General features: G+C 36.3%; 1 protein-coding gene across 3 annotated transcripts in view; it reads left to right on the forward strand.

The window, feature by feature from the left end:
* Positions 1–17,862, forward strand: part of DOCK11 (dedicator of cytokinesis 11) — a 208,365-nt gene extending 190,503 nt beyond the window's left edge. For all 3 annotated transcript variants that reach the window (XM_061137481.1, XM_061137483.1, XM_061137482.1), the window contains 7 exons: positions 1,241–1,354; positions 1,888–2,034; positions 8,809–9,019; positions 9,392–9,582; positions 10,023–10,123; positions 11,585–11,723; positions 17,372–17,862. In XM_061137481.1, the coding sequence (XP_060993464.1) occupies positions 1,241–1,354; positions 1,888–2,034; positions 8,809–9,019; positions 9,392–9,582; positions 10,023–10,123; positions 11,585–11,723; positions 17,372–17,494 (1,026 nt within the window). In that variant the 3' untranslated portion in view covers positions 17,495–17,862. The remainder of the gene's footprint in view (positions 1–1,240; positions 1,355–1,887; positions 2,035–8,808; positions 9,020–9,391; positions 9,583–10,022; positions 10,124–11,584; positions 11,724–17,371) is intronic.
* The last annotated feature ends 5,785 nt before the right edge of the window (positions 17,863–23,647 follow it).

Below are 23,647 nucleotides of genomic sequence, written 5' to 3' on the forward strand. Positions count from 1 at the left end.
TGCCTATTCTGGATGTGTCATAAAAAAGATGAATACAAGATGTGACCTTTTGTGTCTGGCTTCTTTTGCTTAGCATAATATTTAGAGGTTCATTCAAGTTGTAACCTATATCAGAATTTCATTCCTTTTTCATGGCTGAGTGATATTCCATGCTATAGCTATGCCAAAATCTGTTTGTATGTTTGGGTTGTTTCCACATTTTGGCTATTATAAATAGTACTGTTGTAAACAGTTATGAGTAAGTTTCTGTATGGGCATGTTTTTGTTTATCTTGGATAGATACCTAAGAGGGGAATTGCTGGGTCACATAGTAATTCTATTTATAACTTTTGAGAAACCACCAAATTGTTGTCCCTTTTACCTTCCCACCAGCACATCTGATTGGCACTTGTGTTTTGGGGTTCTTATGAGAACCTAGTGAATGTGCCATCCTAGTGAATGTGAAATGGTGTCACATTGTGGTTTTGATTTCCATTTCCTTAATGACTAATGATTTTGAACAGCTTTTCATGTCTTTGTTGGCCATTTTTATATATTCTCTGGAGAGATGTCTATTCAAGTCCTTTGATCACTTTTAAATTGGGTTGTCATTTTGTTGTTGAACTATGAGACTTCCTTATATTTTTTGGATATGAAAACATCAGATATGTGATTTGCAAACATTTTCTCCTGTTCTGTATGTTGTCTTTTCATATTCTAGATAATGTTCTTTGCATAGTGTGTTCTCTTTTTCTGAGTGTGTAGAAGAATATATTCTTTGGAAGTATATGTGAACTTGTTATAAAAGCATTCCTCACTCAGGCTTTTACTGTTATTTTTGTGTCTGAATTTTACTTTCCTCTCCTAAAGTGTTTGCATGATCATTTATTCCCATCTCTCTACATTAGGGCTCTAGCAAAGTATTTAGCTTCTCTTTCAGTCACAATAATTCAGACATAAGGAAAAAAGTAGTCAATAACACAGTATTTGTAGTGTATATACTATCATTGAGATATGAATAACATGAAGCATGATGTTTAGAATTACAGTGTTATTTGACCATTTTAAGCTCTACCCTCTCACCTAAAGTTGTTAAGGCGTTTTTTCTAACTGTGACCATGGGAGAAGGGAGTGCGAATGACCCCACCAAAACCATTTTTGGAAAGGAAATACTATTGCTTTTTTCCCCTTATGCATTTATCATAGACATTTCATAACTAACCAAAAGATAAAGCTAATTTGTTTATTCTCATGTTTTCAGAAACTTACTCAAGTTTATAGAACTCTTCATGGAGCTTACACAAAAATTTTGGAGGTTATGCACACAAAGAAAAGACTTTTAGGCACTTTCTTCAGAGTTGCCTTTTATGGCCAAGTAAGTATACTTTAGTTCATCAAGTTGTTTTCCTTTTTAAACATTCACCTTTGAATTATTAGATTACCATAGCAGCAGTTACTGGTTCTAGGATTATGTCTAGATAAAGCACCTGTCACAACAGCAGGTGTGACACTTTTCTCAGAGTAACATTCACTTTGGTTTCCGTATCTAAATCCACTAGGTCAGAGGACAACATATAAGATTTGAATGTTTCCGTCAGTTTCATTTTCAGTCAAGCTTCTTAAATGTTTATTTAATACCCAGTACTGAAAGTTTTCAAATAAAAATCAGGTAAGTATGCAAATGATGAAAAATCGAGTGTTAAAAACCTTCAGGCCAATGATATGCTCATATGACTGTGAGTTTGAAAGTTCTCATTTATTTCAGCTACAATATCTGTATGTGGCTTTTAGTACTATTATTTAAAATCTATTTCAAATACATTATTTCTGATTACTTAGTGGATGTTCTTTAAATGCTGTATTTGCTCATAATGTTTATAAATTATTGTATGTTTAACTTTATAATAGTCTTTTTTTGAAGAAGAGGATGGAAAGGAGTACATCTATAAAGAGCCGAAGCTCACCGGCCTCTCAGAGATTTCCCTGAGACTTGTTAAACTTTATGGTGAAAAATTTGGTACAGAGAATGTCAAAATAATTCAGGATTCAGACAAGGTAACATGCCCTGCATTTCAAAATCATTATTTATTAGTTCCAACTGTGGCACATTGCTTCTTACTTTTTACTTTTTTAGCTGGTGGAGGAGAGGCATGGGAAATAGAGTCTTTCCAGATCCTGAAAGAAAGGACAGGGGCTTTGGAATCGGAAAGAAGGATTCAAATCTCCATTCTCTGCCACTTGCTAGCTGTGTGAACATGGGGAATTTACTTAACCTCTCTGTGTCTCATTGTTCTCATTAGTAAAATGAACTTAATAATAGTGCCTTCCTCATAGAGGTGTTGTTGGGATTAAATTAGTTAATGTATGGAAAGTGATTAGAGTTCTTGATACATAAAAAAGCCTTCAATAACAACATAGAAGCTAGCATTTTCTATAAATGTTAGCCATTATTGTTACTGCATTGTGCCTGATTGTTAATTTCATACTGTATGATTAAAATCATCTTAGGTGGGACATCCCTAGTGGTCCAGTGGGTAAAAGCCTGCCTGCCAATGCAGGAGACACAGGTTCAATCCCTGGGCCAGGAGGATTCCACATGCTGTGGGGAAACTAAACCTGTGTGCCACAACTACTGCACTGGTTCTCTAAATCCCACACACCACAACTAGAGAGTACTCACTGCTCATTGCAACTAGAGAAAGTCCAGAAGCCACAGCAAAGAAGATCAAGTGCGGCCAAAATTAAAAATAAATAGACAAGTGAGATTTATTTAATCGTCTTATGACACATATTTCACTCTTAAGATAGCCTTAGTTCAGTAGTTATATTTGTAGTGATGTAGGTTTAGGAGAGATGCCTTGATGTAAAGATGATCCATCCCACTAGACCCTGCCAAGGCAAGGATGAGAAAGGATCCAGCAAGAGAGGCTGTTTCTTAGAAACACATAGTTCCTTATAGACAGAATTGCGGAAGAGCACAATGGGAATGGAATTCCTGATTCTCCTTAGTCACCATGGGCATGTTCAGGATGAGAGCTGAATTTTAAGGTAGGCAAGACCTTTAACACAGTGCAAGATCTGCAGGCCCCAGAAATACGCACCGAGTGACTGTGACGTGCATGATGCTCTGCAAAACACTTAATAGCCAACAGGCAGCATTGCCAGAGTGAAAAGCCCTTGGTGATGGTAAAGACACTTCATTTTCTATGATGAAAATGATGTCTTCACTTTGTAAATTTACCTATATCTTATGGAGATGATTTTATCTTGAACATATGCCTTAGACATTTAAAAATAAGTATGCTGGCAGGTCCAGAATTCATTAATATTTGGCAAAACCTCTCTGCTTCTTATCAGGTTCAGTCTTCTGTGTTGTTTTATTGAACTAAGACCACAGAAAATTTTCTCTTTTGTAGCCAGCAAGTTTTAGGCTTCTTGCCACACTACTGATACTATAAATGGAAAGTTATTAGAAAGCCAGGCTTGCAGAAAAACATGCAGTTTTCTACTTTATTCTGCCTCTGAAAATCTGGCCAACAGGCACTAATGACAAACCACCATCAGGCAGCTGGACCGCTGACCCTCTTTGTAAACACAATATTTTAGTCACTCTTCATAGGCAACAGATAAAAGAAGCAGTTGCTACTTTTAAAATCCTTCTTCTTTCTTAATGTGTGGAGTTTAAAATTTTAAACACGCTTTTACTTGCCAAAGAACAAAATCTGTTTAAGGGCACAAACAGTTTAAAGAACAATGGGCAATATTTTCTAGTATTTTAAATGTACGTTTCCCGGACCCAATAATTTCACATTTAAGATTTTATCCTGTAGATGTACACACATAAAGATGCGTGTTTAAGATGTTTATTGCTCTTAAGTTTATACAGCAAAACCTTGAAACAATCTAATGTCTCTACAGTTAAGGACATGGTACTGCCTTCATAAAGGATGTAACTAAACTGCTTAAAATATTTATAAGTTTGGATGTAAACCAATCAAAATATATTCTTTTTTATATAAATTTACTTATTTTAATTGGAGGCTAATTACTTTACAATATTGTAGTAGTTTTGCCATACATTGATATGAATATATTCTTGACAAAATATATTCTTGAGAGAAAAAGGTGAGGTACAGACATTATGGGCAGGATGATAATATTTGTGAAAACTGATATGTACATACACTCATGTATGCTTAGGAAACTTCTGGAATTATACAAAGTTGCTTTTTAAAATTTATTTATTTTAATTGAAGGATAATTACTTTACAATATTCTGATGGTTTTTGCCATACATCAATATGAATCGGCCATAGATGGAATGATACAAAAGTGTTAACCATGTTATCTCAAAGGAGAGAGTCTAGAGTCTTATGGAGAAAAAAACCATTTTTTACTTTTCAAGTGTACTTTTTGAATGTTTTACCATATACTTAGTTCATTTTTATAAAGTTAAAATCAGTCTTGACCTCTTTTTTATTTCTCTTCTATGTTTTGTCTTATTTAGATAATTAGCTTCAACTATTTCCTCAGGTTTCTCTGGAGAAATCTAGGTATTTAATGGAAAAGAAAATAAAGAATTTTTGAATATAGGCTTTTTGAAAAAGTTTTAAAAGCTACTAATAAAGTTTCTATCCCTTATCACAGTATTGGATTCGGTGTTTGCTGTGGGTTTTTCACAGTGGCCCTTGATAGGATTGTAGTCATTTCTTTCTATTCCTAATTTGTGGAGTGTTTTCATTATGAAAAGATGTTGAATTTTGTCAGATGCGTTTTCTGCATTGATTGAGATGATCATGTGTGTGTTTTTTTCTTCCTTCATTCTGTTAATGCATGTATTTTCCCCTGCACTGGATGAAGGATTCTTAATCACTGGACCACCAGGAAAGTCCCCTATACTAATAATTTTTTAACATGTTAATCTCTTACATCGTGTAGAAATAAAAAAGAATTGTGTTACTATTGTTCTGTTAATACTAGATTTTATAATTACCCATGTATTTATCTTTACTGAGACCTTCATACAGCTTTGAATTACTGTGTGATGTTCTTTCATTGTGACCATCAAGATTCCCTGTGGCATTTCATATGGGGCAGGTCTAGTGGTGACAAACTCCTTCAGCTTTTCTTTATCTGGGAATGTCTTAATTTTTCCCTCACTTTTAAGGACAGTTTTGCCAGGTATCAGTTCAGTTCAGTCGCTCCGTCATGTCCGACTCTTTGGGACCCTATGAACTGCAGCACGCCAGGCCTCCCTGTCCATCACCAACTCCTGGAGTCCACCCAAATCCATGTCCAAGGAGTCAGTGATGCCATCCAACCATCTCATCCTCTGTCATCCCCTTCTCCTCCTGCCTTCAATCTTTCCCAGCATCAGGGTCTTTTCCAATGAGTCAACTCTTCCCATCAGGTGGCCAAAGTATTGGGAGTTTCAGCTTCAACATCAGTCCTTCCAATGAACACCCAGGGCTGATCTCCTTTAGGATGGACTGGCTAAATCTCCTTGCAGTCCAGGGGAAACTCAAGAGTCTTCTACAACAACACAGTTCAAAAGCATCAGTTCTTCAATGCTCAGCTTTCTTTATAGTCCAACTCTCACATCCATATATGACCACTGGAAAAACCATAGCTTTGACTGGACAGACCTTTGTTGACAAAGTAATGTCTCTGCTTTTTATTTTTTTATTTAAAAAAATTTTTTTTATTAGTTGGAGGCTAATTACTTCTGTCTCTGCTTTTTAATATGCTGTCTAGGTTGGTCATAACTTTCCTTCCAAGGAGCAAGCATCTTTTAATTTCATGGCTGCAATCACCATCTGCAGTGGTTTTGGAGCTCAGAAAAATAAAGTCAGCCACTGTTTCCACTGTTTCCCCATCTATTTGCCATGAAATGATGGGACCAGAAGCCATGATCTTAGTTTTCTGAATGTTGAGGTCTAAGCCAACTTTTTCACTCTCCTCTTTCACTTTCATCAAGAAGCCCTTTAGCTCTTCTTCACTTTCTGCCATAAGGGTGGTGTCATTTGCATATCTGAGGTTATTGATATTTCTCCTGGCAATCTTGATTCCAGCTTGTGCTTCTTCCAGCCCAGCATTTCTCATGATGTACTCTGCATATAAGTTAAATAAGTAGGGTGACAATATACAGCCTTGACGTACTCCTTTTCCTATTTGGAACCAGTCTGTTGTTCCATGTCCAGTTATAACTGTTGCTTCCTGACCTGCATACAGGTTTCTCAGGAGGCAGGTCAGATGGTCTGGTATTCCCATCTCTTTGAGAATTTCCCACCGTTTATTGAGATCCACACAGTCAAAGGCTTTGGCATAGTCAATAAAGCAGAAATAGATGTTTTTCTGGACTCTGTTGCTGTTTTGATGATCCAGTGGATATTGGCAACTTGATCTCTGGATCCTCTGCTTTTTCTAAAGCTTGAATATCTGGAAGTTCACGGTTCACGTATTGCTGAAGCCTGGCTTGGAGAATTTTAAGCATTACTTTACTAGCGTGCGAGATGAGTGCAATTGTGTGGTAGTTTGAGCATTCTTTGGCATTGCCTTTCTTAGGGATTGGAATGAAAACGGACCTTTTCCAGTCCTGTGGCCACTGCTGAGTTTTCCAAATTTGCTGGCATATTGAGTGCAGCACTTTCACAGCATTATCTTTCAGGATTTGAAATAGCTCAACTGGAATTCCATCACCTCAACTAGCTTTGTCAGATATAGGATTTTTGATTCATAGATTTTTTTTTGTTAGCGCTTTGAATATAGCAGCCCACTGCCTTCTGGCCTCCAAAGTTTCTGATGGAAATCTGACCATCTTATTCAGGATCCCTTGTATGTGACAAGTCTTGATTTTTTTCAAAATTCTCTCTCTGGCTTTGGCTTTTGACATTTGATTTTAATGTGTCTCACCGTGCGTCTCTTAGAGTTACCCTGCTTGGAGTTTGTTGAGCTTTGTGTCTTTCATCAGATTTGAGTGTGCACTCATTATTTCTTCAGATATTCTCCCTGCCCCTTTCTCTCACTTTTCTCCTTCAAGGACGCCCATAGTGTGTATGTTCACCTGCTGGATAATGTTCCGCAGGTTCCATAGCCTCTGTCCCTCTTCAGTTTTTTTCCTTTGTGTTCCTCTCATCGATCTTATCTATCTTCAAGTTGGCTGTCTATTACTTACACCTGCTGCAATTTACCTTTGAGTCTCTCTGGTGACTTTTCATTTCAGTTATTGTATTTTTCAGCTGTAAAAAAAAAGTTTTTGGTTTCCTTTTAGATTTTCTAGCTATTTATTGATATTGACATTTTGTTGATACATAGTTTTCTTGACTTTTTCCACAAGTTCCTTTAGTTCTTTGATCATGAATTCTGTTGTTTTAATGTCTTTTTCTAGGAGATCTGCTATCAGGTTTTTTCAGTGATAATTTCTATTGGTTTATTTTTCTTTATTGAATGGGCCCATACTTTCCTATTTCTTTGTATGCCTTACAATTTTTTTTGTTGTTGTTGAAAACTGGACATTTGAATTTAATATTGTGATCTCTCTAGAAATCAGATTCTCTCCCTGTCCCAGAGTTGCCTGGGTTTTGTTTTTGTTTTTAATTGTTGTAAGCTGTGTCTGTCCCAATAATCAGCCTGAGGTGTAAATCTTCTCAAGTCTTTTCTGAGCCCATGCCTTCACCTGAGCATGCGCAGTGACTTTCTAGTCACCCTCATTTACACAGTTACCTTTGAACGGCCTAGTATTGGAAGTCCAGCTCCTAAGAGGGAATGGAGAGGAAAATGAAGAGGAGAGGAAAGGTGCTGGTCTGTTAAATCCCCTGAAAGTCTGTTAGGCAGAGGGGGAGGGCATTGCAACAAAGGGAAGAAGTGGTATAAAAATGGCCACAGCCTCTTTGACTGTCCCCCTGTGATCAGAAGCAGCAATTAGCAGTCATAGCACAAATTCGCAGTATTTGGAAGACAGGGTCTTTGTTCATCCTGGCCCCCACAAGCTGTTCTAGGAATATGCACACAACTGTCTGCCGTAGTACTTGAGGGATAAGGTATGGGTTGCTGCCATTGTGCCCAGAGTTAAAATTGAACAAAATCAAAATTAAGGCAATTTTCTGTCCAAGTCTTCCCCTGGAAGTTGCAAGTCTTCAATAGCCTCCAGAGTTCCAAAATTGTTCCATCAGATAGGTAATGACAGTGTAACTGTTGTCTCTAGAAGAAGATAGAGGTCTGGTACTCTGCCATCTTCTGAGAATCCTCTTTGTAATAGGTATGTTTTGAGGTGGAATTCAAATGTGCAGTTAGCCATTTTAACATATGGGGAACACATGTACAACCACGGCGGATTCAAGTCAAAGTATGGCAAAACCAGTACAATATTGTAAAATAATTAGCCTCCAATTAAAATAAATAAATTTATATTAAATAAAATAAATGAAAATAAAAAAAGAAATTTAATATAACATAAAAGCAAATAAAAGTAAATAAAACAAATGATAAAGCAATGCTCAACATGATCTCTGGTTTGTAAATAAATATATATGCATAGGAGAAAAGATTACAAGGAAATACATGAGAAGGTAAATGATGATCATTGCTGAGTGGTAGCATTGCAGTTTTTTCTGTCTACATTTCTATAATCTCCAAATAGGCTTATGTAACTTCTTAATAATCAGAAAGAAACAATTCTTGAAGAATGAGCAAAGACCTCTTCCAAGTGTGTATTCATCTCACGGTGTATTCAATGACACTATTCCTCAGTTGATCTCAGAGGTGTTAGTAGCTTACCTGTACCCCATTTCCCTTCTGTTGAATAAAAAACAAAACTTTCTTACTTTCCAGGTAAATGTCAAAGAGCTTGATCCCAAGTATGCTCATATCCAAGTCACTTATGTGAAGCCCTACTTTGATGATAAAGAACTCACAGAAAGAAAAACTGAGTTTGAAAGAAACCATAATATCAACAGATTTGTTTTTGAGGCTCCTTATACATTGTCAGGCAAAAAGCAAGGTTGTATAGAAGAACAGTGCAAACGCCGTACAATCTTGACTAGTAAGTAGGACTTGGCATAACTTCTTTATCTGACATGATCTTTTTTGATACATACAAGCAGCAGCTGGTCAGCAGGAAAATGTAACTAAAATGTTAACCATTTATTGTTCTGCTGTTCAGTCACTCATTTACACAAACATTCCTATGTTATTAACCATTCCTTTCCCATATATAATTATATAATTCATGATTAGTCTGAATCATCTCACAGAGAATTTCTCCTTCAGTCCTGAAATAATAAGGCACCTATTTGGCCTCTAAGGGATTTTTCCAGAGAAAATAAGGGGAGAATTAAGCAGAATACATTTTTTTTAATTTGGCTATTTGATTTGCTCTGTTAAAAACTCATTTGTCAATCTTAATCTTTAATAGCTTCAAACTCATTTCCATATGTGAAGAAGAGGATCCCTATAAACTATGAACAGCAGATTCATTTAAAGCCAATTGATGTTGCCACTGATGAAATAAAAGATAAAACTGCAGAGCTGCAAAAGCTTTGCTCTTCTGCTGACGTGGACATGATTCAGCTCCAACTTAAATTGCAGGGCTGTGTTTCAGTGCAGGTATGTTGGTTGCTAACCATGTATTAAATGTTTCTTGTTGTTCTTCTTGCTTTCATAAGGGCACAGAACAAGCACTAATTGTAATTGTCTTATACTCTGAGTGGGTGCAAAAACCTCTACATTTTTTATTAATTTAATAAAGACATTATGTTCAGTTTCTGGCCATTTTTTGTTATATCAGAGAGCTTTAACATAAATCCTTCTGACTATAGCCAAGCCCTATATTTCAATAGGAGAAATTGTTAAGTAACTTGTTATAGTATAATTTTGGCAGATGATTTGCTTTAGTTAATCTTTTTCAAATAAATTTATAGTAAGAATAGTAAATATATTTCTCAGGTATGGATTTTTAACATAGTATTCTTTTTAAAAAGAGAAATGAAAAAATTACTTTTTGATTACATCCTAACAACTCTCATTTTTCTCCTTTTGTAATTTAGGTAAATGCAGGTCCGTTAGCATACGCAAGGGCTTTCTTAAATGACAGTCAAGCTAGCAAGTATCCACCCAAAAAAGTAAATGAGTTGAAAGACATGTTTAGGTAAGTGCTTTGTAGTTTTCAGATCAGACCTCTAGTTTTTTTTTTTTTTTTACTCCATTGTCTTCTTAAGTGAAATCAAAATATTCACCAAATAATGTCCTTCTAAAAAAATTATCTGTTCCCTTTTATAACGTTTAAGTTACCTTCTAATGGTATTTTAGGTAGTGAGGAAATGTGTGATTTCTTTCTTGCTGCAGAACTATAACAATGTCCTAGTGACCCAAGGTATTAAATATGACAACTACTTCATTGCTGTGGATATTGTGACACAAACACAAGCCTTCATTTGTTATGTGATTTCCTCCTTTGCCTGATTGACCTCATGTCACAGCTTTTCCAGACCATTTAGGCTAGGAAGGGTTGGATAGGTTTGCTTCTATCCTGTATCCTCAGTTCCACTTGGATTCTGCTATTCTAGGGCATACAATAATCTTCTCTGGACTGAGCATCCCTCTAAGCCAAGGCATGTGTAAATGGTTGCACAGTAGAAAAAACCGGTTTCTTATATAAAAGAACTTACATTCAGAATAAGAGAGACAGATGATTTAAACAGACTGAGTAGAAAAGATAATTTCCACTCATTTGCTCCTGACTTATTTCATTTACTTTTCCTATCTCTGTATTATCAGCTGTTTCAGGTTACAGAGTAACCAGTACTCATTCCCTTGTAGCTCAGTCGGTAAAGAATCTGCCTGCAGTGCAGGAGACCCGGGTTCAATCCCTGGGTTGGGAAGATCCCCTGGAGAAGGAAATTGCAACCCACTCCAGTATCCTTGACTGCAAAATCTCATGGACAGAGGAACCTGTAGTCCACAGGGTCGCAAAGAGTCAGGCATGACTGAGCGACTAACACTTACTTACTTAGTACTCATTCATTCAATGTTTATTAATGCCTGGTGTGTACAAAAAGATTCTACTCTTTGCTATGACAGGGATACAGCACAAATGGTCAGTGAGGTACTTTGTTCCCTAAGATTTGCATCCTGATTATGGACATGAAACATAAAGATATGAAATAATGATAAAAAAGTTTTTATGATAAGTCATAACCTCTCTGTCCCCAGTCTTACAAGCCCAGGGCGGATACTTCATGCCCATAAGCACCCAGCACTGTACTGGGTACATAGCCCAAAATAAATTATTTTTCAATAACTGACATTATCTACAGATGTTAATTAATGTACATGCAAGCATAGCTGATATCATATCAAGTGACTGAGCAGGCAGGCTTCCCAGAGGGTATATATTTTGAGCCAGGTTTTGAGGGAGATAAGAAACCAGAAGACAAAGAAAAGGAAAGATATTTCAGATTTAGGAGATGGCATTAGCAAAAACACAGTGAGAAAATATGGGATTCTAATCTTCCTTCTAGGCAAGCTGTGGTTAAAGTAAATATTAAATTGTCAGTGAGACTTTTGAGTAATAAGTAACAAATACTTTATCTTTGATCTTTATCTATAGGAAGTTCATCCAAGCATGCAGCATTGCACTGGAACTAAATGAGCGGTTAATTAAAGAGGATCAGATTGAATACCATGAAGGGCTCAAGTCAAATTTCAGAGACATGGTGAAAGAATTGTCTGACATTATTCATGAACAGGCAAGTATTAGGGTGATTGAAAATGAAAACATGATCTGGGGTCCCTAAAGTATTACTTAGCATACCTATTAGTTTGAAATAGGATTACCTTGAAATTACTTAGTTTGTTATTTTAAAATTTGTTCTTACCCATATAAATGATACAATGCAAATCAGATTTGAAGCAATCACTGACAATTGCTTTAGCAGTTGTTTCAGATGTTAAACTATTTTGTTCTTTGTGGCACAGTGCCATTAGAAGTGAATAGTTGTGCAAGTCTGAATTAATCTACTGTGAGCATGGCTAAGGTGTCTCAAGAAGGATCCTAGAGAAGTGCAATGATTGGCTCAGTAGCCAGATCCCTAAATGAATATCCCTGTCTTAGATGTAGGAAACTGCATACAGTTGGCCTTCCATATTCGCAGCTTCCACATCCTTGGATTCAATCAATTGCAGATCAAAAATATTTAAAGAATTCATTTGAATCAGTTCTAATGAGATGGATGAAACTGGAGCCCATTATACAGAGTGAAGTAAGCCAGAAAGATAAACACCAATACAGTATACTAACTCATATATATGGAATTTAGAAAGATGATAATGATAACCCTATATGCAAGACAGAAAAAGAGACACAGATATATAGAACAGACTTTTGGACTCTATGGGAGAAGGTGAGGGTGGGATGATCTAAGAGAACACCATCGAAACATGTATATTACCAAGTGTGAAACAGATCGCCAGTCCAGGTTGGATGCATGAGACAAGGGCTCGGGGCTGGTGCACTGGGATGACCCAGAGGGATGGGATGGGGAGGGAGGTGGGAGGGGGGATCAGGATGGGGAACACATGTAAATCCATGGCTGATTCATGTCAATATATGGCAAAATCCACTACAATATTGTAAAGTAATTAGCCTCCAACTAATAAAAATAAATGGAAAAAAAACAAACAAAAAAAATTTGAAGAAAAATTACCAAAAAGTTCCAAAAAAGCAAAACTTGAATTTCCTGTACATAGGCAGCTATTTACATAGCATTTACATTGTATTAACTATTATAAAAAAATCTAGAGATGATTTTAAAATACAGAGGAGAATATGCATGAGTTATATGCAAATACTGTATGATTTTATATAAGGGACTTGAGCATCCTCAGTTTAATAACCATGGGAGAAGGGGGACAGTGGTCCTGGAACTAATCCTCTGGGGATACTGAGGGACAACTGTACTATCATTTAGGTGAGATCCTGAGTGAGTTCTAAAGTTCAGGAATTGTCTTAATACCCATGTAACCTGCAAAACTCTCTTTTTATAATAACTAGCATTTTAATATTTGACTGACTGTTAATAACAATTATAGCTAACTTAGTAAAACACAATCTGAAACATATAGAAGCAAAGATCTGCTGACCACTGACAGCCAAATTATGTCATAATTAAATAGTTAAGACTCTTATATATCTACTTACCTTAAAACCAGAGTACTCCTGAATTATCCTGGTAAATGTCATTCCTATATTAGGCTCCTGAAATCTGTGTTTACAACCACTCTATACATGGATTGTCACTCAACTATTTTAACATCTTCACCACAGATGTAAAAGTCATGTCCTGATGGTCTGGTCCCTCAGTGCCTGAGCCCTATTGAGCTTACATAATGTCTCTTTGCTTTCCTTAAGAAGGAAAACAGCCAATAAGATAAATATTTGCTTCAGAAACTCTTCAGACTCTCAATTTTTTATGACATTAAGACCCCTTAAAAGAAACAAGGATAACTACAGCCCTTTGGAGAACACATTCTTATTGCTGGTTCCAGAAAGGAGAACCTCCTATGTCCTGGTGTGAACATTTCACTGCTTGCCTGAAGACACTCCCCTGGGTGAGACCGTCACATGGAGGGTGTACTTACAAATGAACTGACCATGGTTAGTTGCAAAGGACTGCAGTGTAATGGTGGGGAGGGGGAGAAGAGAGATTTCAAAGAAAACAGGAGCTAGTTGACTATCTCTCCTCTAGCTAGAGGAGCTAGCTATCTCTCTTATGGTATCTTGTATGCTTTCTCTTAGAAAAGACTATGGGAAATTTATTACAGTTAGTCTAAAGTTGCACTGCGTGACCAGGAGTCAAATTTTCTAACCATGGTCATCTTCTCAGTATGGAGAAGCCAGGCAGCTAGACTGTCATCATCCCATCTTTCAATGAGATGAGTCATCCCAGTCTCCTACTCTCCCATTCTTATGACTGGGAATCTTGCCGGCCTGAGGAGTCTGGAAATCAGTGATCTGTTTCTTCTTTTTTTCATCTTTACTTCTGTTAGCCCACTTAGGAGTGAGTGTAAAGCATCCCAAGGCATATCTTTGCTGCTTAGTTTTCTGAGGTCCTTCCCAAAGCAGTCAGGTGATCAGGACTACTCAGGCAGGGAATCATTCCACTTCCTTTACTGTCTGTATCTCAGATTCAGCCCCTGAGTACAGTGGGGATATGCCTCTCTTCACCATCACTGTTCTGGGGTATGTTGAAGGGTTAATCACTCAGTCATGTCCGACTCTTTGCGACCCCATGGACTGTAGCTTGCCAGGCTCTTTTGTCTGTGGAATTCTCCAAGCAAGAATACTGGAGTGGGTTGCCATTTCCTTCTTCAGGGGATCTTCTGAACCCAGGGATCAAACTCGGGTCTGCAGCTTTTTAAGTGAATTCTTTACCGTCTGAGCCATTTGGGGAATACTTTAATCAAATAGACTACATAATTTGTCCCTAGAAACTGTCCAGTTTATGGGGTTCTGTTCTCCATTGTCCATAGGAAAAAACAGCAAAACTCCTCCTTTAGAAAAATATAAAACAATTATAGCATTTTAATCCAATATATATTATTATAGTTATAGTTATTATTATTGTAGTTATAGGGGCTTCCCTGGTGGCTCACACGGTAAAGCATCTGTCTGCAATGGGTTCGATCTCAGTGTCAGGAAGATCCCCTGGAGAAGGAAATAGCAATCCACTCCAGTACTCTTGCCTGGAAAATTTCATGGATGGAGGAGCCTGGTAGGCTACAGTCCCTGGGATTGCAAAGAGTCTGACATGACTGAGCAGCTTCACTGGTATATTACAGTTATAGAATTTGCATGCAACTGTATGACCTAGCCTTGAATTCTAAATTATTCAAATTGAAAGCAAATTATTCAATTTACTGCTATTATGATGATCAAGATAATTTAGAGCAGTCATTCTATACAGTTCTTTTTTGCTTGCTAAAAAACAAAATTGAACTGATGTTGTTGTTCAGTTACTCAGTCATGTCTGACTCTTTGCAATCCCATGGACTGCAACACACCAGGCTTCCCTGTCCTTCAACACCTCCCGGAGTTTGCTCAAACTCATGTCCATTGATTTGATGATTACATCCAACCATCTCATCCTCTGTTGTCCCTTTCTCCTCCTGCCTTCAATCTTTCCCAGCATCAGTCTTTTCCAGTTAGTCAGGTCTTCACATCAAGTGGCCAAAGTATTGGAGCTTCAGCTTCAGAATCAGTCTTTCTAATGAATATTCAGGGGTGATTTCCTTTGTGGTTAACTGGTTTGATCTGCGTGCAGTCCAAGAGTCCAAGTCTCAAGAGTCTTCTCCAACACCATAGTTTGAAAGAAACCATTCTTCGGCATTCAGCCTTCTTTATGGTCCAGCTGTCACATCTGTACATGACTACTGGGAAAAACCATAGCTTTGACTAGATGGACCTTTGTCAGCAAAGCAATGTCTCTGCTTTTTAGTTAGAGTCAGCTGAGTCAGTTTTAAGGATTTTGGCTTTATTCAGTGATTCATGAGTCTGGCAGCATCCCATCTGGCAGATAGGAAGGAGCTCTGAAGAGCTGTAGAAAATGGAAGCCTTTTACAGGTAGAAGGAGTCAGGTCAAGGAAGTTATTCTAAAAGAGACAGGATTGTTTCAGGCAAGGTCACCTTCCTCTGGGACACAGCAAGGGCCTGTCCAGTGAATTACCTCATTAGTGCTGACCAGGAAATTTCAAACTTGGAAGTAGTACATGTGCTTTTTTGAATAGTTAAGATTACCTGCCTGGAAAAGACTGAAACTGCAGTTAGGTTGATATTAATTCTCAGGTGATGTGGGTTTAGCACAAGAGACTCCATTTTGGACCTCTTGTCTCTGTCTCTCTCTCTCTCTTTTTAAATTTATTTGGCTGCACCATGTCTTAGCTGCGGCATGTGGGATCCAGCTCCCCGAGCAGAGACTGAACCCAGGGCCCCTGCACTGGGAGTGTGGAGTCCCATCCTCTGGACCACCAGGGAAGTCCCTTGTCTTTTTTTAACACCCTGAAATTTGGGTTTTATGAATCTGCTGTTATATTTCCCACCTGTCTTTCTCATTTAATTTCTATAAACCATGGTTATTATATTTAGTTCTAGAGACCAAATTTTAGACCCTTGATACTATATATTCTCCTATATTTTAAATTCTTCTATATTATATATTGATAGGTAACCAAGAAAAGTATTACTTTCTGTTGGTTTATATTTATGAAATCTGTATTGTCATGATGTACCTTGGTTTGGGCAAATGTTGACTTTTTAGTGAATTTTTGTAAATCAGTATTTCAATATTTCCACATAAAGGAGAGCTTTTTTTTTTTTAGTCAGACACTTTGAGATGTATTATTTCCCAAAGGAAAATATAAGCTGTTTACTGAAATGTGAGTTATCTGTTTGGCTCCATAAATGATGACTTGACCAAAAGATATGGCCTGGATATTCCTTGGCCCTTTTGAGTGTTTTCTGTTACACTATACCAAAATATGAAGTTCTTTCTCTTATAAGAGGAAATTTTTCTATTACGGATTTTATATAAGACATGATTTGCAGCAGCATAAATGGTATGACCCATTTCTGCCACCAGAAGCCAATTTGCAGGCTTAATACTGAAGTTTCAGAGCTAACTTGTGAACCTAGTATTGAAAGCTTGAAACCTAAGTTGGGACTGTACAGTAAAGAGGTTGGATGTGATGTGTATGCTATTCTTCCATCTGATCCGTGCATGAGATATCAGTTGATTTTGATCACACAAAATGGATAATTTTTTAAATGTCTATACTAATATGATTATATGTATATATTTATGAAGTTCTTCATTTCCAAGAAGAATCTTTTGCATCAATTAGTTTATATAATTATGGTGTACATTTGAAAATTTGACTTATTTTCTCTTCACTTAAAATTATTTACCAAGTCTCAGGGAAAGGGCATGGGTATCAGGATATTTGAAAAGCCCCCCAGTGAACTTGAGAACCACTCTTAGAAGATATCTATAAACTCATATCAAAAAGTTTATTGTTTGGGCTCTTGTTATGACCATCTGTTAAAAAAATTTTTTTAAGACTGTGTTACCTCTCACTCTCTGTTGAATTTTGCATTTTACAACCTTTCATTTTTCTTAATGAGTAACCAGATCTTTTTTGCTTTTTTGATATGCTGCCTTTGTAATACAGCTTTGAAGATTTGAGTCGGTAATGTTTTTCTTTGCTCTTTCTGCTTTATATCGTTTTAAATATCTAAGTGTCAGTGATAAATTGAAATATGCCTGTGATTTCGTATACACATGGTTTTTTTTTGGCTGTGGCTATTTTGCTTGTGATAAACATGCCATTTCTTTCGTTTTAGATAATACAAGAAGACCCAATGCATTCTCCCTGGATGAGCAACACATTACATGTATTTTGTGCAATTAGTGGTACATCGAGTGACCGAAGTTATGGTTCCCCAAGATACACTGCTGAAATATGAGGACATGCAGATGTCAAGTAACAACAAGATTGAACTTTCTCAGGAATATTTGGAGCTGTGCAAATGTTAAAAATTTAAAGATTTGTTATACACAGAGTGTTTCTTCCTGACACCAAAATTTTCATGCTTTCATACAGGGTGCTTACGTATTTGTAAATATTTAAGCAACTTGAAAGTGCCTGGAAAATTGCACCACTGTGCTTAGTTTGTACTTTTTTAGGTAAATCTATATACTGAGAAGTAGAGCTCAAAAACTTTAATTCGATTTGCTTAATTGTTGCTTAAAATATTAATGGTACTGTGTAAAATTGTATAATGGAACACAATAAAAGGTAAAACTTCTTTGTAATTAGAAGTGAAGGAAATAATACTTTGAACTTAGCGTTTTTCTTGACAGGAAGCTAAATTCATCATGATACTAATCCTTGGAGAAAAAACTGATAAAATTTTCACAAAACATGGATACTTCCAACTGAGGAGATAATTTGAAAGCTTGCCTTCCAGTGGTCTAGACTGGGCTAAAGGAAACAAAAGCATTATGTGAAAAGGAAAATTTCACAAAGAAAGGATATATATCAAAATACCAGGCTTACCAGTCCTTCAAATTTTGATCCAATGATGCTAGGTATTCCAGTCAGTGGTCTCTAACATACAAGACAAGGGATTCCTTTGTGGCTTAGGTTTGCCTAGCAAGCAGCCTTTGTTGCCTAAGCTTCCTCAGCTGAGGCTATCCATAAAGCTAAACAAAACACCTCTGAGATTTGCAGTTACTTCAAAGTTTTAGCAGCAGAATCTGAGGGTAGGGATTTTGTAATGATGATTGTCTTCAGTTTACAAGGTTAATAAGGATTTTGATAGAACTTGATGATCACAGCATTTCTTGGGTCAGTATACATAACCACCACTTAGCAGCTGCTGGCTAAGGATTACATCTCTAACTATGAAGAAACCTCAGATTAACTAAATAATTCAGGAGAAACCAAGATGTGAAGAACAGTTTTACCTTGAACTATCCATATAATTTTGGCTACCTTTCATGTAAACTTTAGTCCTAGATTTATTTTTCTTATGTAGTTTAGCCTATTTTATAGACATTAAAAAAAAATAAAACAGAAAACAGACACTGAAATATAAGTGGATTGTGTGAAGCTTTGGCTTTTTAAATACTCTGTGATCAATACTCTGTGATAATAATCTTAGAGATTATTATGCACCTGGCTTGGGCATATTTCTTTACATGTCATTTTTAAGCTTTCAGGGGAGCATGAAATTACTTACAAAAGATTAATTTTATATTTTAATAAGGGATTCAGAAATTCCAGAGGCAGTCGGTAATTCCTTAATATCTCGGAGTCACGTGAAGAGTTAGTTTCACCTTTAAAACTATTATATGTGGCACATATATGTAAGAAAACTGTCACCCAGAGAGAGTGCTGCCTTCTGAGAATGAGGCATCTTGGGGAAACTTGAGTATTTTTTTGTCAATGACCAGTCCCTATCCTATCCCCCAGTATATACTGTGCCCTGTGGGTCATTTTAAAAAGTTTAACAAATGACCCCTGCCCTCAAGGAAGTTTCAGTCTAGTTGAGGAGGCAAGATAGACACGAAATTAAATAATACAAGAATTAACAATATAAGACAAGATAAGTTGTCTCTGAGGACTGCCAAATGAATGACACTGTTCATGACTCAGATCATATTCAAGGGATGAGAAACTGCTGTGAGTTTTAATGTTCAGGGATAACTTCATGAAGAAAAGTAAGCCTTGAACAGGCTTTCAAAAATGAGAAGCTATTCTAGGCAGGAGGACCATCATGCAGAAAGGTGTAGAAAGATTTTGTAAAAGTTCAGGGTAATGGTGAAAGAACCAGTTTTGTTCAAGGGAGTAGTGGATGCTAAATCTAGAAAGAAAGTTCAGACCTAGATATTGGAAGGCCTTGAATACCAGGATAATAGCATTCTGACTTTACTCAATGAACAGGAGGAAACCAGTCAAGGTTTTTGAATGGAGAGATTACTTGACTTCATATTATTTTTATAAATGTAATCCTTTATATTGCTGCCAGATGCCTTTGAGTCCAAGAGAGATGGACATATGGAACCAGTTAGATAGTTATTGCAGTAATCTAATTATGAGTCCATAAGCCCACAGATGTGAACAAGAATGGAGAAGAAAGGATAAGTGCAAGAGATACTATGTAGAAAGATTGGACATGACTTATTGTTGGCTAAGGAGAAAAAAAGGAAAAGGTAAAGATAATTTTGTGTCCTATGGCCAATGAGTTCTCTAGGTCATGGCAAAATTTTACTGGATTTTTTTCACCAGCTTCCAAACTGAGGGTAGAAACGTATATAGAGTGAACACGGTGGGTTAGACTAGAGAAAGCCAACTAAGTATGCCTTGAAACACTGCATATGTTAGGTATTACAGTTTATATAGTTTAATGATTTCATGAAGTGATTTGGCGTCTACAGATGAATTCACATCAAAGAATACATTTCTGCTATACTGATTATTTTTGCAATGAAGCTTGACTCCAGGTTCCCTGGAAACTACTGTTTTGAGTCTGAACAGCTTATAAAATGTGAATAAAGTCACCATTAGTAGTGCTAGCTTATCACAAAAATGATAATCCATAGAGAAAGTAAGCAATTCCATGCAGATTTTCTGAGTAACCAGTGCACCAATGACATCATGTCCATAGATAGCATTGTTAATGTTACCATATTTATATGAATTGACTGCCTATATAAATACTGTAAACATCTTTTTAAAAATGAAACAGCAGCAGTGGTAGCAACAGCCTTGGAACCGTGACCAACATATTGTGGAACTAGAGATGACTCACTGGTTAATTAAGAAACTAAATAGGTCAGCATAATAAAAACCCAGGCCTTTGATTATAAATACTAGTTTATCTGAAATGCAGAACCTGATCAATGTATTGAAATCTTAGGAATTTCCTAACTCTTGAAAATATTAATACTGAGATATTTCAGGCTTCTCATACACAAAATGGTGGGCTCCCTTCAGTCTTACACTAACAGTACACTACTTCAGCTATCAAAACACAGGGAGAGGAGTAGAGTAAAAGATGATTAAGGGTGGGGAATGACTTTGTATCACAGGACTATTCCCCTGTCCTGGGAGTTGGCCAGTAAGAGTGCTTTGTTCATCTTGTTTGAGTGACAATGCTTTCTTTCTAGTCCCTACCCACATAAGAAAAGTGTATATGTATGTTTATCCAACTCTGGATTGATGTTGCGACTAAATTGTTCAAAGATTGTGCCTCTATGTATGGCATCTTAAGACTTTTCCAACATACTTTCTTACCTTCTGTTTTCTTCTTTATTAAGCTGTAATTTGTACACCATACAATTCACCCGTTTAAAACGCAAATTCAGTAGTTTTTAGTATATTCACAGTTGTGAGACCATCACCACAATTAATTTTAGAATATTTTCATCACTTCCAAAGGAAACCCTATACTCATTATCAGTCACACCCATTGCCCACCAACCAGTCCCCAGCCCCTGACAATCAGTAATCAACTTTTCTGTAGCTATAGACTGGTATCCTGGACATTTCTTATAAATGGAATCACATACTATGTGGCCTTCTGTGACTAGCTTCTTTTATTTAGCATGATGTTTTCAAGGTCCATCCATGTTGTAACTTGTATCAGAACTTCACTCCTTTTTATGGCTGGATAATAACTCCTTTTGTATGAGTATGTCCTATTTTGTTTATTACTTAATGAACATTTGGTTTATTTTTGCTTTTCGGCTATTGTTGATAATGTTGCTATGAACATTTGCCTACAAGTTTTCTATGGACATGTTTTCATTTGTCTTGGGCATATACCTAGGAGTTGAATTACTGGGTCATATGGTAACTATGTTTAAACTTTTGAAGAACTGCCAGACTGTTTTCTATAGTAGTTGTACCATTTTACAGTCCCAGCAGCACTAAATAAGGATTTCAATTTCTCAATATTCTCAACAACACTTGTTATTATCTGCCTCTTTGATTATACCTTCCTAGTAGGTGTGAAGTGGTATCTCATTGGGATTTTTGGTTACATTTCCCTAATGGTTAATGAAGTTGAGCATTGTTTCATGTGTTTGTTGACCATTATTATATCTTCTTTGGAAATATGTCTATTCATATTCTTTACCCATTTTTAAACACTGGTTTGTCTTTTGATCGTTGAGTTGTAAAAGTTCTTTATATGTTCTAGATGCAAGTTTCTTATCAGCTATATGATTTCCATATATTTCTGTGGGTTAACTTTTCACTTTTGTAATGGTGTTGTTGAGACAAAAGTTTTTAATTTTGATGAAGTCCAATTTCTTTCTGTTTTCTTGTCATTTGTGCTTTGATGTTGTATCTAAGAAGGCATTGCCTAATCCAAGGTCATGGAGATTTATGCCTACATTTTCTTCAGATTTTATAGTTTTTTTTTTTTTTTTTTTTACAACTTACCCATACTTTATTTACTTGATTGCAAGTCTTCTTATGGTACATAAAATGTTTTCTGTAGTTCATCTCAGCTTTGTTCACACTGAAGTGAGTTGTTTTCTATGCTCAATTGCTGCTGCTGCTGCCATTGATTTGTTTTCTTTCAGGATCATGATGGGCACTTTCATATAAAACCTTGTTTTTAATTCCTTCTCTGGCAAGTCTTTCCTGGATTCTTAGCTTTGCATAATTATACCTACAATGGAACCAGCATCCTAAAGTCACCAAGATAAATCCTCCTGCTCCGATGTCACATAATCTTCTAAATCTACCTTCCCATTCCCAGCGTCCCCGGGCTCTGGTGCAGCCGCCATGGGGACTATCAGCACCTCCGAGTTTTATAGTTTTAACTCTTACTTTTAGGTCTTTGATTCATTTCAAGCTGGATTTTGTTTATGGTTTGAGATAAGGGTTCAAATTCATTGTTTTGCATGTGGATATCCTGTTATCTTTGTATTATTTGTTGAAAAGATTTATTTTCCCCCATTGAATGGTCTTTGCACTCTCTTCAAAAATCAGTTGACCGTAAATGTATGGTTTTATTCTGGGCTCTCAGTTCTATTCCATTGATCTATATGTCTGTCCTTATGCCAGTACTACATTGTCTTGATTCCTGTATCTCTATATTAAGTTTTAAAATTGGGAAGTGCAAGTCCTCCAGCTATGTTCTTTTTTAAGACTGTTTTGGATATTCTGGTCCCTTGCATTTCCATATAATTTTTAGACTCAGATTGTCAGTTTTTGCAAAAAATGTAGCTGGGATTTTGGTAGGATTTGCTATGAATCCATAATTTAATTTGGCGAGTATTGCTACCTTAACAATATTAAGTTTCAATTCAAGAATATAAGATGTTTTTCTGTTTACTTTGGTTTTCTTTAATTTCTTTCAACAGTATTTTGTGGTTTTCAGTGTAGAAGTCTTACACTTCTTTTTTTTTAAATTTATTCCTTGGTATTTTATTCTTTTAAATACTATTATAAATGGAGTTTATTTCAAATTGTTTTTTATTTCATTATTTTTCCAATTCTTTGCTAGTTTATAGAAATGCAACTGGCTTTTTCATCTTGACCTGTATCCTGAAACCTTGCTCAATGCATTTATTAGCTTTAATAATTTTTTTATTGATTCTTCAGTGTTTTCTATATATGATTGTGTCATCTGAAAATACAGGGAGTTTTATGTTTTCCTTTCCAATCTTGATTCTTTTTGTTTCATGTTCTCACTTGGCACTTGCCTTGGACTTCCAGTAGAGTGTTAAATAGCAGTGGTAAGACATTCTTGCCTTATTACTCATCTTTTGGAGAAAGCTTTCAATCTCTCACCTTTTGGTATGGTTTTAGCTATGGAGTTTTCATAGATGCTTTTTATCAGGTTGAGGAAGTTCCGTGCAACATGATTTGCATCTGTTTTCCGATTCAATCAATTCACCTAGTAATCATATGATCCCTGTATGACATATAGGGAAATAGATGACAAATGTATTCTACTAATAAAGAGTACAATCCTTAACATGACATGTACTCTATGACATATAAGGAAATGGATGACAAATGGTTAAGAAATGTACTCAAGATACACATCAAATTGGAGATGGAACCAAAACATCTTAATTCAGAGTCCACAGTGTTT

Source organism: Dama dama, chromosome X (assembly GCF_033118175.1).
Source record: "Dama dama isolate Ldn47 chromosome X, ASM3311817v1, whole genome shotgun sequence".
Taxonomy (NCBI): domain Eukaryota; kingdom Metazoa; phylum Chordata; class Mammalia; order Artiodactyla; family Cervidae; genus Dama; species Dama dama.